Source organism: Dryas octopetala, chromosome 6, assembly GCF_963921425.1.
Source record: "Dryas octopetala chromosome 6, drDryOcto1.1, whole genome shotgun sequence".
In the NCBI taxonomy this organism is placed as follows: Eukaryota; Viridiplantae; Streptophyta; class Magnoliopsida; order Rosales; family Rosaceae; genus Dryas; species Dryas octopetala.
In genome coordinates this window covers 14192272-14208400 of record NC_141371.1, presented here as the reverse complement: position 1 = coordinate 14208400, position 16129 = coordinate 14192272, and the positions used below count along the sequence as shown (strand labels likewise).

The following is a 16129-nucleotide window of genomic DNA, read 5'->3' as shown; positions in this document are numbered from 1 at the left end:
TATGATGGATAATTATAAGCATTTTATATTTAAGTTGCTGTTGTCTAAGTTATAGTTTTTTTATAAGCATTTTAGTTGTTAGTTAGTAGTTAATTGATATGAATATTTATAGTTAATTGGTATATATAAGTTAGTGTGAACATTGTTTGGTAAAGTTCATTTGGTGCAAGTATAGGATGGTTAGTTTGACAAAGTTTATACGGTGTAAGTATATGTTAGTCTGAAGATTGTTCCTAATTAGTATTTCTGAGTGAATATGTATTGTTGAGAACCAGTATAAACCAATGTAATTAGGTTATGAGTAGATATTTACAGATTTCATATTTTAGAAAGGGAAGCAGATATGTGAACACTGCTAAAGATGCCAAACCACTAAAAGTTTGTAGGTTATTCTATTATGAAAGAGTATATTAGAATAATAGTCTGAAAAATGCGAAACTACTTAGATTGTGTGCTCCACAATGAAAAGAATAAAAAAAATGTAAATGGGTTAAAGTAGTTTTTTGTGAATGTGGATTACCTTGTTCAGATCTGGATCAAGTATATTCAATTATGCTATATCCACCTTTTGACTCTCTTTTAATTGTTGATAAGGAAGTTGTAGCATTGCTGAAGGTGGGAGCACTTTGATGGCTACTGTATCATCCTTGAAACTAAATTGTTGTTGTTAAAAATATTGAATTGCAGAGTTATTTTACAAAAGTAGAATTGGTATATTGAAAAAGTTTAAAAAATGTTACGCAATCTTGTATGATTCAAGTTCTGGTATTGGTGGATTGATGAAATACAGAGTTGAGTTGGTGCTGCTAAGAACAGGTTTTCCTGTGCATGGGTAAAAGAAAAATGAGGCAATTTTTTTTATGAATATTGGACATGCAAATAATAGGAAGTTGGGAAAATGTATCAGTTACTTTGATATTCTTTTACCTTGACGCTTTTGAAAACGATAAAAACTGATGGTGCCAATTGTTCTATAGCACTGTGATCAAAGTTCTTGGCAGCATCGCTCCATAGTGTGACTCTAATTGTCTGATGGCTGAAGGAATGAATGCAGGACAAAATATTTTAATGGTGATCGTAAAAGTGTTAAAATTTGTAAAGACTTGGTTAATGGTTGTACCTAATGTTTTGAATATATACTTCACATTTGCTCTCCAACCTTGTTTTCTCAATCATCTTTTGTTCCAAATGTTGTATTCCAGTTATGTGTCCCATCACATCTTCCAATCCATGAAAAAATCATAAGCAGATGTCTAAAGTGCATAAGAGAAGTGTGTAATTATAATTTGAGTAGTCTAAGAGCGAGAGTAAAAAAATTTAATGAAAATGTTGGGAATAAATATGTTTTGTGATCAGTACCTGTTAGAATTGTGGTTGTATTTATCCGTGTGGATAGTTGATTGTAATCCATGAGGTGAAAACGGTGCGCTGGAATTTTTGGTTGAACAACTGTCAATTTCTTGAATACGGTTCTCTCATTGAAAATGATAGCAGCATCATGAGGAACGACTTTGTAGATTGATCTGCTCTTTATTGTGTGAAAGTTGTATCTTTGGAGCGACACAATCATAGTCAATTTCTTTTTTTTTTTTTTTGGTTACAAAGGGAGGAGGCCAAGGAAAGAGGCCTAGAGGGGGGAGGGGGGGATCGAAACCCGGTGAGGTGGGGGCAGCACAACTGCTTGGCCAACTGGCCTACCCCAAGTCCTCATAGTCAATTTCTTTGACTGTTGCCTGAATTGCATCTCCCTTGATTCAGAAGAAAAATAAACTTAATTAATCATGTTAGAATTGCAACAATCAAGAAAACAGATAAATTCCCAAAATGTAAACACTAAATGAAGCATGACATTGAAATAAGAGAAAATGGAGCATAGAATTGATTGGATTGTATGGGTTATCTGTAGACCATACTAAGTTATACTCGTACCATATGAAGTTTGTTAGACTAACTATGATATATTTGGAGCATATGAATTTTGGCAATTTAACAAAGCCAGTATTTAGTATAAAAAAAAAGTTAGTTAGATGAAAATTTGATATCTGTAGACAATTTGCACAAGGATTGTGTAAGGGTTTTTTAGCAGGTAAATGTGGCTGTGAAGACTTCAAACAATTGTTTAAAGAAATGAATGAATGGTTGCAAATTGGGGAGATGGTAGATGTTTTAAAAAAAAAAAAAAGATATATGATTTTTGCAATTTAAAAGGTTGAAATGGTGCTTCAATTATGTGTTGTAATTTTGATTAAAAAAATGGGGGGTGGCAGCAGTAGTCTAATGTTGTTTAGAAATTTTATATACTGTCAGCAATATAAGGTGGGTGCCAGCAGTATTGTTTTTGAGTACTGGTTTTTTCATATGTTATATTTTGAAAAAAAAAACACTCTTAGTGAGTTGATTTATATTTTTTAGGAGGAAAACAGTTTTGCAAGGTGTTTTGGCATGGAAAAATAGTTTTGGGAAAGTATGTTTGACTTAGATTTAGGTAAAAATGTTTTGCTTTTCAAAATTAGATTTATTCAAAGGAACAACAATAATAGTATAATAAGTAATGGGGAGAGTTTATTTACCATCGTATCAACCAATATGCATTCTAAACCAGGAAATTGATGATTAGATCCAAAAACTTTTGGCCTCCAGATCCTGCAAATTCGAACTCTAATTTTGAGTTTGTCCTGATGAGGTTGCAAGCTCTTGATTGGACTTATTTTCATTGTATCAGAGGGCTGAAAATATAGCATATTTTGTGTCAGTAAAAGAAGAAATAAATTTTGCTAAATAAGAATAGATATAAAATATATAGAGATGTTTAGGTATGCATAGAATGAAGTTTAGACCTGAAAATAAATTTTGAAGAACGTCTTTATACATAATGTTTTTAGTGTATTTATTTGGCATTTCTCCATTGTTGTCTATAATAATTTTAAGCCCTTCCCTTGATGTAACCCTAGACAATGCGACATACAGTTGCCCATGGGTGAAGACAAGCTGGGGAAGATATAAACCAACTGTTTTAAGAGATTGTCCTTGACTCTTGTTTATCGTCATTGCATAGCTTGGTCTAATTGAGAATTGACGCCTTTTAAAAGTGAAAGGCCATTTTTTTTCTGTTGCTGTAAGGCTGATTCTAGGTATAAAGAATTTGTGACCAATGTTGCTACCAGTTAGTATCGTTGCTTCAATAACTCTATGAGTCATTTGGGTTATGACCAATCTAATTCCATTACATAGCTCTGAAGATTGGTTTAAGTTCCTTAACAACATGATGGGCATGCCTATTTTTAAAGTTAGACCATGTGGAGGTAAGCCATTGAATTCAAGCTGATTAAGGAATTCTATGGGATACATTACGCTAAGATTGGAATTCTATGGAATTCTATGGGATACATTACGCTAAGGGATACATTACGCTAAGATTTTCTAAATTTCCAGATGAGGAGCATAGAGAATCAGAACTTAAATAAGTTCTGGCTTCTCCAGGTAATAAATCTATGGCATAGTTATTTATTTCAGGGACAGTAGAATTCTTAGGTGTAACAATGGCTCTTTCTCTTAAGTAAGCATAATTGTCAAAGTGGCTAACAAAGTCTGGATATGTTGCTAAAAAAATTGAGTCAATTGGATTTGTGTATGACTCAATCAATAAATCTCCAGGAATTTCTACCCAAGATACCTCCTCATCTGTTAGATCATTTATATCGCATATTTGACCATCACCAATTTTGAGTATCCAAGTAGCAAAGTCTGCAAGTTTTGTTTTTTCCTCACTGTTTAACCCCTCCCTTAATAGCCTCATATTTTCTTTCAAAGAAAAAATTTTGAAAGAAGGCCACAGATACGAACTATTAAGAGTGGCATGTACTATTTCTTCCCTTGTTCCACCTGGAATAACTGGTAGTATTTGCCTAAAATCACCCCCCAGCAAAAAAGGTTTCCCACCAAATGGGACAGGCTGACCTGAATTATCTAAATGTGATAAAATATCACATCGTGATTTGTCTAGTGCTTCAAAACAGTCCCTATGATTCATAGGTGCTTCATCCCAAACAACTAAGGCAGCTTTTTCAATCAATTTAGCAAGATGAGTTTGTTTTTTTATTTGACATGCGGAAGAATCAGCGAGATTGAGAGGAATTTTAAACCTAGAATGAGGTGTTTTGCCTCCAGGTAACAGCAATGATGCAATACCAGATGAAGCAACAGCTAGAACAATCTGACCCTGAGATCTAATTTTATTAATTATTGTGTGCCACAAAAAAGTCTTTCCAGTTCCCCCATGCCCATAAACAAAAAACAAACCTGGTTTTTTTTTCATTTATGGCAGTGATAACAGAATCATACACTTGTCTTTGTTCTTTGTTGAGTTGAGTAATTAAAACAAAATGTTCATTGGCTAACTGATGAAGATATATCATAATCTAATTCTTCTCTTAACAGTTTATTCCTAATTTGTAAGATGCTTTGTTCATCAGGAATTGGAAGATTATGATCTTTCAAACTGCTAGATGATGCATTAAAGAGTAGCCCTAGTTCATACAGAAGGGAATTTTTTAATTCAGATTGTGGCACAATCAGATTAGGCATACAAACTGTTTTTCTAAGATTATATAACATGTCATCACACATATTCTGCCAGTGAGCATTGAAAATGAGTGCATGATTTGCTACATCACAAAACAAAATTATTGTAACAAATAATTGCCTTAATTCAGAGCATGATGCTGTGCTGACAACATTTTCTAAGGCCTCAATCCATTCGCTATTATCCCCTAACAGACCCAAAGACCTACATGCAGACTGATATGATGGGTGTTTAATGCCATTAAGAGTTTTTATATCATCAAAATCAAAGGCACCTTTATGGAAATTTAAAAGCATTCTCAAGTAATATAATTCTCTAGCTGCAGGGTGTACATAAGCTATTCTGCCTATAGATTGGCCTTTTTTTCTAGGTGTCCAAATCTTATTGCGAGAATTCCATACAAATTTAGAAAGAAATTCTGAATAAGATAAGTTTCGTGCCTGAGGATAATTTTTGTTTGCTTGAAACCAACTGGTTAACATTGTATCCTGGATAGTCTCTCGATTAAGAATCGAATCAAGTGCTTGATCTTCACCGAAAATAACATTTTTCTCTAAAGGCAGATGTATACGCAATCGTTCAATGGCAGGTTGTCTACAGTGAATAAGGAATTGAAATAATCTCCATGCAGCTTCATATGGTGATATATATCTACAATTAATTATGACTCTACCTCTATTTGAACCTTTGTTGATGTATTTAAACAGATATTTTATAAGCATTGATTGACAGCACAATTCAACATTTATATGAGCATTATACCTTAATAATAACTCTGAATTGTAAGGTACTTTAAAACTGTTATCAATCTTAATTCCATTTTTCAGCACAAATCTATTAGGATTATCACGACGCCTATTTGTAGGAAAACCATTTGTTTCAAAAATTGTTTCACTTTTGTATTGCTTTGGGAAAAATTTAGAACACTTTCTTCCTCGCATGCAAGGAGAATTAGAATTTAAATCGCCACACGGACCATGGATCATGAACTGATCTACAATATGATAAAGTGTTGGATCCACAGTTTTGTCTGGAAATTCAACTGAGATTATTGAGTCAATATCTGCTGCAGACAATGACTTGAAATTTTGTTCCAACCAAATGAGGAGATGACAATGAGGCAATCCACTTTTTTGAAATTCAATTGTATGAACTTCTGTTTGACATGCCAGAGAGGAAAAAAACAATAGGATTAATTAATTTTGTATTTAAAAAGGAAGAAAGTCAACAAAGAACAAATTCTCTTTGATGAAATTCACCTACTGCAACTTGTCCGAAAGGTTTTCCTGATTTGATGTAACTAATCATATCATTCAGTTTGATTTTGAATATTCTAGTAATGATGTCAGGCCTATCTTCTGGTTTGCAGCTAAGTTTTCTAAGAAGTTCTCTAACAATTTCAGGCCACTTGACATTGCAAGTAAAGGTCATAAAAAGATCTGGATTGCCATAATGCCTACAAATTGCCATAGCATCTTGGTAATTATTAATCATATATCTAGCACTTTCAGTGTGTGAGGTTGGCAATATAACCTGCTGTCCTAGATCACTGGCATTTGTATGACCTATTGAAATTGCATCATAAATGCCTTTATAAACTTCACCTCTCAGATTTTTTTGATTTTTTCTAATGAAATCTAATCTATCCTCTTCAAGAATTGCATAGGCATCCCCTAAAAATTGTTGAAATAATCTTCCACCTTTTAAGAGTGTACTAAATTCAAATTGTCTCTCCTGAATTTGATAGGCTATAAAGGCTCTCATAGGCACCCTTCCTGTTTTTGGCTGATGACCTTTAAAATCATGATTCTATTTAATATTAGGGCTATAACCATCTTCACCATAAGGAAATAGAATAGGATATTGTAAAGACATGAATTTTGGATTTAATTTTGTTATTCGTTTCTCTCCATTTTGACTTTCTATGACCATATCTCTGTTTGAATCAAAGAGACCAATATCTCCTACTATCAGACCAGCAATTTCATCAGATGTGGGGCTTTCATATTGTTTACTATGACTTAACTGCTTTCCCAATATTCTCACTTTAATATCACTAATAGAATTGCTTTCTAATTTATCCTTGACTGTTCTAAAAAATTTCACCAAGTCATTTGATTGGTCAAACACTTTGATAAGGCCTTCAACAATTTTTGGATCAAGATTTGTATTATTTTGTTTACGATTAACTGCATTAAGGCGATTCATAACCTCATTATAGGTATCATAGATATAGAGTTGGGCAAATTTTGGACATTGGTCTTCCGGCGGTAACCATGACCCCATTAAATGATGAACCTGACCACTAATTTTAAAAATGTAAGGACCTGGCCTATTGTTAATCGAATGATCAATTTTGGCTCCCATTGAAGTGAATACAAACATAGAATTGTATGCCCTAAAAATTGAGCTTTTTTGGCCTTTGCTTGGATCAAGTAAATTGTCTAAAAAGTTAGGAGTTGGTTTGGTAATTGGAAGTTTAACTTTTCCTTGCAAACAACAAAGACTGAACAAAGGCTGTTTGTTTGTACATTTTTTACCAATGGATTCATCTAGCCAAAAAAGTGCATTACAGTAAATGCACTTATAATCCTTATCTCCAAAATCCACATATTTGTGAACCATTCCTATGGAAAGAAGAAGTGTGAAAGAAAGAAAGAGTATCAATGCATATTATCACTGATAGGACAATAATGTAGAAATGTTGAAATAAATTTTAATAAAAAATTTAACATACTTTGTCTTTTTTTTTTTTTTTTTTTTTTCTGATAAAATGATTGGCTCCTATAGCTGTGATTTGCAGTGTTTTCATTCAATGTAGAGGTCAGGGGTGCAAGTTGAGAATGAAAAACATTTAGATTACATGATACAGTATCAGAATCAGAGTTCAATCGTTCCAAAGGGACCTGATCTGTAGTTTCCTGAATTGCATTAATATGCGTTAAAGTTGTATTTCTAATAGACTTGTGTTTTTTCCTATGAGTTGGAGAATTTAATTCACAGGCAGTGATAGAAAGAACATCACAAACATTTTCAGCGGCAACTTGCACACCAGTTGAAATATGAGAACAATCATCTTTATCTAACATGAGAACTCTACTACGAACCCTAGACTTTTTATCCATCACATTGAAAGAAAAAAGCCTGAAGCAATGAATAGATAGCTGGAGGAAAAAAAATACACACATATAAATAAATTGCAAATTTAAAAGAACATATATACCACAACCAATGAACGCAAATTGATATTCATCCATGATCAGAAGATATTTAACATGACCAATAACACATGCGCAACGAACATATTTAAAAAACATGTAGCAAAAGCTAACCTTTTGCATAGCAAGATCAAATGCCACAACAACGCAGCCTCAACGTCAAGCTCAAACAACCAACACAACAGTACCTAGAAAACATGGATATCAATGTTAAAAATCGAGCAATCAGATCAAAATAAAGCAAAACTTAGATATAACACATATAAAAGATCTAAAAAGTATAGACATAAAAGTATAAGGGAGATAATCCAAATTGATTTATTTGAAAGGTAAACATTGGAAAAAATGTAAAAAATTAAACTACCGGTAAAAATGTTGATATCTTTCTTGTCTAAAATGAAAAAAAATAGTGATTTAGAATAAGAAAAAATGTTAAGCAACAGAAATAAGAATGGTCCATCGTAATATGTATGATATGAGACAAAATCAACAATGTTCTACCTCCTGTGCATACTACATATTTTGGGGACATCAAACACCTTTGGATCCTATCTCAGTCATGCTGCCTCAAGCAATGGAAACAACTGATTTTGGCGGTATTCCTCAACCATGGGATAACCTGTTTGGTGTACCCCCTCAACCATTTATGGCCAACGAGAGTGGCCTCCCACAAAGTACACCTAACAGCTTTGGTATCCTGCTGCCCACCCCCCACTCTCCAAAGGTAATTTCAAATTTTCGTTCAGAGTGTACAAATGTTGTGGGTTGTGGTATAGGAGAATCATATGTGAGCGACGCAAGGAAGGCTGATTTTACTAGGAAGTACAAGTGTGGCACCCATTGTGGGATGTGTGAATATGTTGGAGGTGAGGACTGTTCTAACTCATGGGAACAACAAACATGGCCCTATGGATATTGTTTATCCTAATCTCATACCTGCAGGTCTTCCTACTCATGTTTAGCCCAATGATTTGGGGTCTCATCTCTCTCACCAAGTTGTGTAAGACTCTTATGAAACTGCTCCTCTCACAAGATTGTGGACAATTCTGCCCAACCTTGTGCCTGCCACCATGTTGTAAAGGATAGTTATGACACTACTAGGTCCACTGACCTAGGTCCTTAGCTTTGTATGCAGTAACTAGCTTCATGTGTAGCTGGATTGTGCATTTTTTGCTTATCTATTGGAAGGAAAAGGGACAAAATGCTAAGTACACCCCTACTATCACTTGGTTTTGCATACCAGCTCCTATTTTGAGGACTTAATCCAACTAACCGGATTTTTTGCTATCCTCCCTTTTTGCTAGTGACTTAGTCTATTTAAATGTTTATCACTCTAATTTCCCTATGTGTAATGTTATATTTCAGTTCACCCTTCTCACTCTACCCAGTGACGAGTCCACATTATGGGCTACCTGTTTTGTAGCCCATGTGGAATTTTCTTTTTTTTTTCTAGGTTATTTTCACATTTAATCCTACCCCAAATATTGACCCCAGCCGACTTATACCCAACTACGTACCCAAATTCTTCACTAATCACTAGTATCCAAAACAAACATTAGTCATCTTCACTCTTCAACACACACACACACACACACTCTCTCTCTCTCTCTCTCTCTCTCTCTCTCTCTCTCTCTCTCTCTCTCCTTCAGTCTTCAACATGTCTTCTCTCCACTATCCAGTACGTACCACGTATATCTTCCAATCCAAGTATGAATTCTCCAAGTTTTTGGTGAAAACTGAAATATCTCTACAACTCGATCAACTTCAAGCTCCTAGGTAGTGTTTGGCACTCTCTTTTTTATTCTCTTTTTTTAATTTCCAAGTTTTAAAATTAGGGATTTGATTATTTTATGTGATTAAATTAGGGATTTGATGATTTAATTAGGACTTGATTTTGATTAATGTATTAGTAAATTATGATTTGATTATTTTGATTATTGTATAGGATTTGCTTTGTTGGTCGTCTTGTGGAGTGCCTCACTTGTGGGGTAAGCTCATTCTGTATTTATGTCCCCCTGACTAGGTGTATTTTTTTTATTAATAAAATTTACACATATCGTCGAGTTTTTTATAAGCTAAACTTAGCCCATCCCACTTTGAAATCCTGGATTTGTCCCTGACTCTACCATATTCCCCTACTTAACTTTTGTACATACTATGTCTGTCCTTATTCTATGTATTCAGCAGTTTGTGGTATTTTATGTTCTATGCTTATACACTACGTTTGCATACACTGGGAACCCTATATTTCAACATCCACTTGCATCAAACTATACAACCAACTATGTTGCCATGTTTTTTCATCTTTCATATTATCAGCCCCTAGTTCATTCCTACTTACTTTGACTGCCACCTACTGTCTTCCTGATTTTTTTTTTTTTCCATTTATATTTTTGGTCATCCTATCATGTAAGATACAGCTCCATTACTGTAATATGAAAACTAAACAAGAGAATATTAGGGTGCGTTTGGTAACGTATTTGAAAACTGTTTTCTGTTTTACAAGTTTAAAAAAACATAAAAACACTGTTTGGTAGCACGTTTTGACAGTTTTTATAAAACAAAATTTAAAAAACAGATTCACTTTTTAGCCTAAATTCTCAAAACACACTAATGACGTTTTACGTGTTTTATAAAAACATAACCCTAAAAAAAGTGAAAACACGGGATACACTTTTTACGCCTTTCTACTTGACGTAGTCTCTCATCTTCGATCACTCTCAACGACGTTCTGTTCTCCATCAAACCAGGTATTACGAAAACCTTTTCTTAGTTCTTGATTCGTTCAAGTCTCTGTAAATCTCACTTGTGTGGTAGATTTTCATGAATCTTAGTGTTGGTTTGTATTTGTCTCAATTAATAGTTTGTAAAATTTATTAAAGCCCTAATTTAAGAATAATAGGAATCGATCATCTATGTTTGTATCTGAGTTTACTTTTCTGCTTATAATTTTTTTTTTATGCTAATCTTTGTTCATCTGACTTCCACTCTTTACTATAAAATATAGACATGCTTTATATTTCATGCGACCTTCTTTTACTACCATTTGACATCAATATATATAGCTATTGCCTACAATAATGACGAAAAGATGAGCACATATTGTATGCCTTTCCTTGTATGTATGGTCTGCTAGAAAGTACATGTCACTCTTTTATAATCTAATTAAGTCTACGACTCTTTCTTTCTATTTCTTCTTCTTGATGTTTCTTCTTTCTTTTTCAATTTTTTTTTTCTAAGTATTGTCTCTGTAGCTTTGTATAGTTTCTTTTTGAGTCATTTTTGTTCTTGTTTCCCTGTTATAAACACAGGCTGAATAAGCTTGTCAAACTTATACTTTCCTCATTGCCTCTTGTTATTATTATTTTTTTATATTAATTTTATATTATTAGTTTGCTATTCATTATTATTAGAGCAACATGGTAGTGTAACAGTTTCTTGTGATTGTGATTTCAACACATATTAGGCTAACATACTGTTTGGAACCAAATGCCAAAAATAAAGGTTCAATTCATTTGTAAATGAGTTCTAATGTCTGAAATAGAATATCAGACTTCCAAACTTGAGACAACAATTATGGGAACAAGTCAATTTGGGTCAATTAATGCATAATTAATTTAGAGGGATTTCTTCATTAGATTTGAGAGCTGATGTGTGTTGATTTTTCTTGCTTATTTGGGTAGATGTTGGTTTGGTTGCTGCATTGTATAGTTGCCTTAAGCACTTTGTAGTGGACTCATTGTTCACTGTTTATGTTGTAGTTGCTGGGTATACTGTATTAAAATCTCTGTTTTCTTTGTACCAAAAAAATAAAATCTCAGTACAAAGTATTAATTATTTGTACCTAGTTTATGTGTGTGGTCTTCATTTAAGCTCAATATACATGGGTGGTGAGTTATTTCACATTGGTGCATGAATATTATTTTTATAATAATGTAAGAGTCATCAAAATTTAGACACTAAATAATATCTCAATAGTATTTTATATGTTAGAAATAAACGAGTTAATTAGCGTGGAGCATTGTATAGCAACAAAGAGCATTGTGATGATTTATCTCATAAAAAGAGACTTGAAACACCAGCCATTTAACAATGCTATATTAGGCACTTTTTAGGCGCAACATGTGTCTTGATTTTTCCCTTATTTGGTTAGATGTTGGTTTGTCATATCAACTCATTTTACTGTGATCTGATAGTAGTTTAACCAAGGTCTTGGTCTTCTATATTTTCTTCTGAAGTAAGCCTTGTCTTACACGCATACATGGTTGGAATACTCTATTTGTGCCTTGTTTATGTTTGAATGTTTTTCTATTAGGACTGTGGGGATAATGAGGTATGTATCTACTTGTTTCATTTGCTTGATATATTTTTATTTTCCTTAAAAGGAGATGGCTTCCAATGATGTGGATTTTGATGATAAAGCTGATTGGTCTGCAAAATCTGAGGGAATATTTATCCGAATATTGTATGAACATGTGAAGAGGGGAGATATGCAGACTTCGACTTTTAAAAAAAAAATTTGGCTAGCTATAAGTGATGAGTTGTTTGCAGAAAGTGGCAAAAGATACAATCTGGCACAACTTAAATCTAAATTCAATAGATTGCGTAAAAAACATCGTGAGTTTTCAGATCTCATTGAGCATACAGGATTTGGGTGGGATCCTATTGCAAACACTGTGACTGCTTCAGAAGAGGTTTGGGCTTCTTACATCAAGGTATTATTTTGATATTCACAAAATAATTTATTTAATTTTTATATAATTCACAATTGTGTTCATGTCATTGATTAATATATATTTTTTAATGGTTTGTAGAAAGTACCAGCAGTGAAGCCATATCGCAAAAAAGGCTTAGAGCACTATTCACTTTTAGGGGAGATTTTCAACACCACTACTGCAACGGGTCAGATGCATTATTCTTCTAGCCAACTACCTCCTAGCTCAGATGATGAGCGTGAATTAGAAGAGAACTTCCTTAATACTGGGGTTCATATGAATGTTGATGAAGATGTTGAACCTAGTGATAGTGGTAAAGGAAAAAGAAAAAGTGTTTCTGCTCCATCATCTGACCGTCGCCCAAAAAAATGGGACAAAATGGAAGCTTACTTGGAGGTTTGCAGTGAGGTCATGAACCAAAAGTTGCAGCGCAACAAAGAGAAAAGTGTAGAGGAAACTAGTAAGGAGATGTATACAATTGAAGAGTGCATTCAAATAGTGGAGGCAATGGGAGACATTGAAAATAGCCAGTTTATCAAGATGATGGATAAGATTGTGAATCTGGAATGGAGGAGACTTTTCCTAACCATGACCGAAGAAAGAAGGAGAGCTTGGTTGGCTAGTCTCTAGGATTACTATCTAGATGTGTGTTTGCACTTCTTTTTTATGTGTGACTTGCATTTTTATATGCTTGGTTATTCGGTACTGATGTTTGTTATGTTTTAGGCTTTTTGGTACTTATATTTGTTATGTCTCTGAATATTCGGTACTTATGTTTGTTCTGCCTTTGAATGTTTGATACTTGTGTTGGTAAATTTTATGGATATTTGTGGGTTATGATTCTTATTTGATGAATACTTGTGTTGTTTATTAAATGAACGATGTGCTTAGAATTTATTTTGGTTTTCGATACGTGAAAGGTACCAAAGATGGTTATTGACAATGAGGATAGTGATTCAGATCTTGAAGAAATGGCGCAACATATGATAATTTGCATGCATATTTATGAATATTGGCAATCATATGTAGATCGAACTCCATGTAATACATCTGCATTATCAGGGCCTGAATATGTGCAAGAGTTGTTGCATGGACATCCTGATAGAATGTATAATTCATTCAGGATGGAGAAGCATGTGTTTCTAAGGTTGTGTCAAACTCTTGAGAGCTTAGATTTGTTGCACAATGATAGACATGTGGGTATTCATGAGGCATTGGCAATTTTCTTATTTATAGTGTCACATAGTGTACGCATGCGAGTTGCTGCTGAACGTTTTCAAAGATCTAAAGAAACTATTCATAGACAGTTTAAGCGTGTATTAACAGCTTTATGTGCATTATCACCGCGCATTATACGCCCACATACTCGAGGAACAACTCCTCCGGAGATTCTGAACAATCCTAAATATTATCCGTATTTTGAGGTAATGATAAGTTATATTTATTTATGGAAATTCCTTAGATTATTGTATATGTCATTAAGTCTAACTATTTATTTATTTTTTCTTAATTATAGAAGTGTATTGGTGCAATTGATGGGACACATGTCGCTGCATGGGCACCCGCACAAAAACAAACATCATATCGTGGTAGGAAGGTTCTTGTCTCTCAGAATGTCATGTGCGCATGTTCGTTTGATATGATGTTCACATTTGTTTACACGGGATGGGAAGGGACTGCAAATGATTCTAGGGTGTTCATAGATGCAGTTACAAGGCCAGAGAATGAGTTTCCTTTTCCAGAGGAAGGTATAAATAAGCACGTCACTCTTAAATTTAAAATATTACCTATATTATTGTGACATTCAATTAATAAACAAAAATTACAGGGTATTATTATGTTGTCGATGCTGGGTATACAAACATGCCAGGATTCTTGTCACCCTATCGAGGTGAACGATATCATTTGCGTGATTACAGGGGACCTCGTCAAGCACCAAGAGGTCCTATGGAGTTGTTCAATTATAGGCATTCATCATTGCGTAATGTAATTGAAAGGTGTTTTGGTGTGCTAAAAGCACGTTTTCCTATTCTGAAATTGATGCCTAATTACCCTCCACGTAGGCAACGACGGATCCCTATTGCATGTTGTGTGTTACATAATTTTATTCGAAAAGAAGCTCATCGAGATAGAATGTTCGAAGAATTTCAAGTAGAAGACATGATATTTGATGAAGGAGAAGTGACAATACCAAACATAGATATGTCTCCGGGAAACCTTGCACAAATGACCACTTTAAGAGATAAGATTGCATCAGACTTGTGGCGTGATTGTGGTCCAACTTCATGACAATGTTATCATAAATTTGGATATGACTATTTTATCAAATTAGGTGCATTATTATGAACTATTTGTTCAAATATGTATGAGATGATGGTACTTTATTTAATCTATGGTATTTATGATTATGAACTATTTAATCTATGGTATTTATGATTATGAACTATTTTGGTACTTTGACTGCCACCTACTGTCTTCCTGATTTTTTTTTTTCCATTTATATTTTTGGTCATCCTATCATGTAAGACACAGCTCCATTACTGTAATATGAAAACTGAACAAGAGAATATTAATTTTCACATGGTCAATTAAACTATACATAACATGCAGACAATTCCTAATTACATGCTCAACAATTCCCAATTATTACCTTCCATCCGTCCAAGGATTTGATATATATTATTTTCATAATAGAATCACCCAGCAGCATAGTTCATATAACAAGTCTCCACTCTAGTATATGGATCATGACTGGCGCCTACTACCCTATACATATTAAAAACCAAATATGTATGCAATGAATGTGGAATGGTATTTATACTCAATAGCAGTGGCAACCACTCTATTTCATTTTTAACTATGCAAGGCATTTTAAACACAACTCCAATTTAATAAGTTATTGGCATATTATTTAGGAGGCAATCTTACGCATAGTGAATTTAAAAGCATGTATAAATTAGTATTGATATATAACTCTATCCGTCACAACAATTCCACTTCAAAACTATTTCTATAATGTAAATAAAATGAAGTTTAATAGTTTAATTAGGACATACCACTATAAGAGGAAATCCTATTACGTTTACAATAGATGACGTTCATGATACTCTCTGCATCACACAACAATATCCATGTCCCATTCGTTCTAATTGTCGTCACTTGATGCCTCTTTCATGCCCAATTTTCGTACGGATGTCCACTTTTACCCATGTCTGTTACCTCTACCACAAATTAGCAGTCAATTAATGAAATGGGTGTGGTGTCTAAATGAAAAAGAATTTCAAATGCTGTTTGAGATAGTTAAGTGGGAGAGGTTATTGAATAAGATGAAATTAAAAATAAAATAGCTAATATACTATATATTAGTAAATCAATAACAGAGAGACGGAAGTAGTTGTAGTTAACTTACCCGACAATTTATGCAGGTGAGGGACAATCGAAGATTCAGCATGTAATGGGCTTTAGGGACCCTGATTAAGGGGATGGGCAAGCCATAGATGTGTGGCTCCTATGTCACTATAGCCCAAACTCACAAACAAGAGTCCCTCTTATTTGTGTGTACAAATAAGAGATTAAAAAATAATAATTCTTGTAGTGTGTACAAGAGTGCAATT

The 16129-nt window shown here is 33.8% G+C and overlaps 3 protein-coding genes across 3 annotated transcripts; 2 read left to right on the top strand and 1 right to left on the bottom strand.

Annotated features, from left to right (window-relative positions):
* Positions 1–736: 736 nt before the first annotated feature.
* On the bottom strand, positions 737–2714 carry LOC147282642 (uncharacterized). Its single transcript, XM_086248245.1, has 4 exons — positions 2571–2714; positions 1699–1748; positions 1360–1523; positions 737–822 (listed from the first exon to the last, which is right to left on the bottom strand). The coding sequence occupies exons 1-4, from the start codon at positions 2712–2714 to the stop codon at positions 737–739; spliced, it is 444 nt and encodes a 147-aa protein (XP_086104371.1).
* A 9474-nt stretch (positions 2715–12188) lies between these two features.
* Positions 12189–13145, top strand: LOC147282641 (L10-interacting MYB domain-containing protein-like). Its single transcript, XM_086247067.1, has 2 exons — positions 12189–12515; positions 12615–13145. The coding sequence occupies exons 1-2, from the start codon at positions 12189–12191 to the stop codon at positions 13143–13145; spliced, it is 858 nt and encodes a 285-aa protein (XP_086103193.1).
* A 299-nt stretch (positions 13146–13444) lies between these two features.
* LOC147282640 (uncharacterized) lies at positions 13445–14804 on the top strand. Its single transcript, XM_086248244.1, has 3 exons — positions 13445–13939; positions 14032–14263; positions 14344–14804. Exons 1-3 carry the CDS (start codon positions 13445–13447, stop codon positions 14802–14804), a joined length of 1188 nt encoding a protein of 395 aa, XP_086104370.1.
* The last annotated feature ends 1325 nt before the right edge of the window (positions 14805–16129 follow it).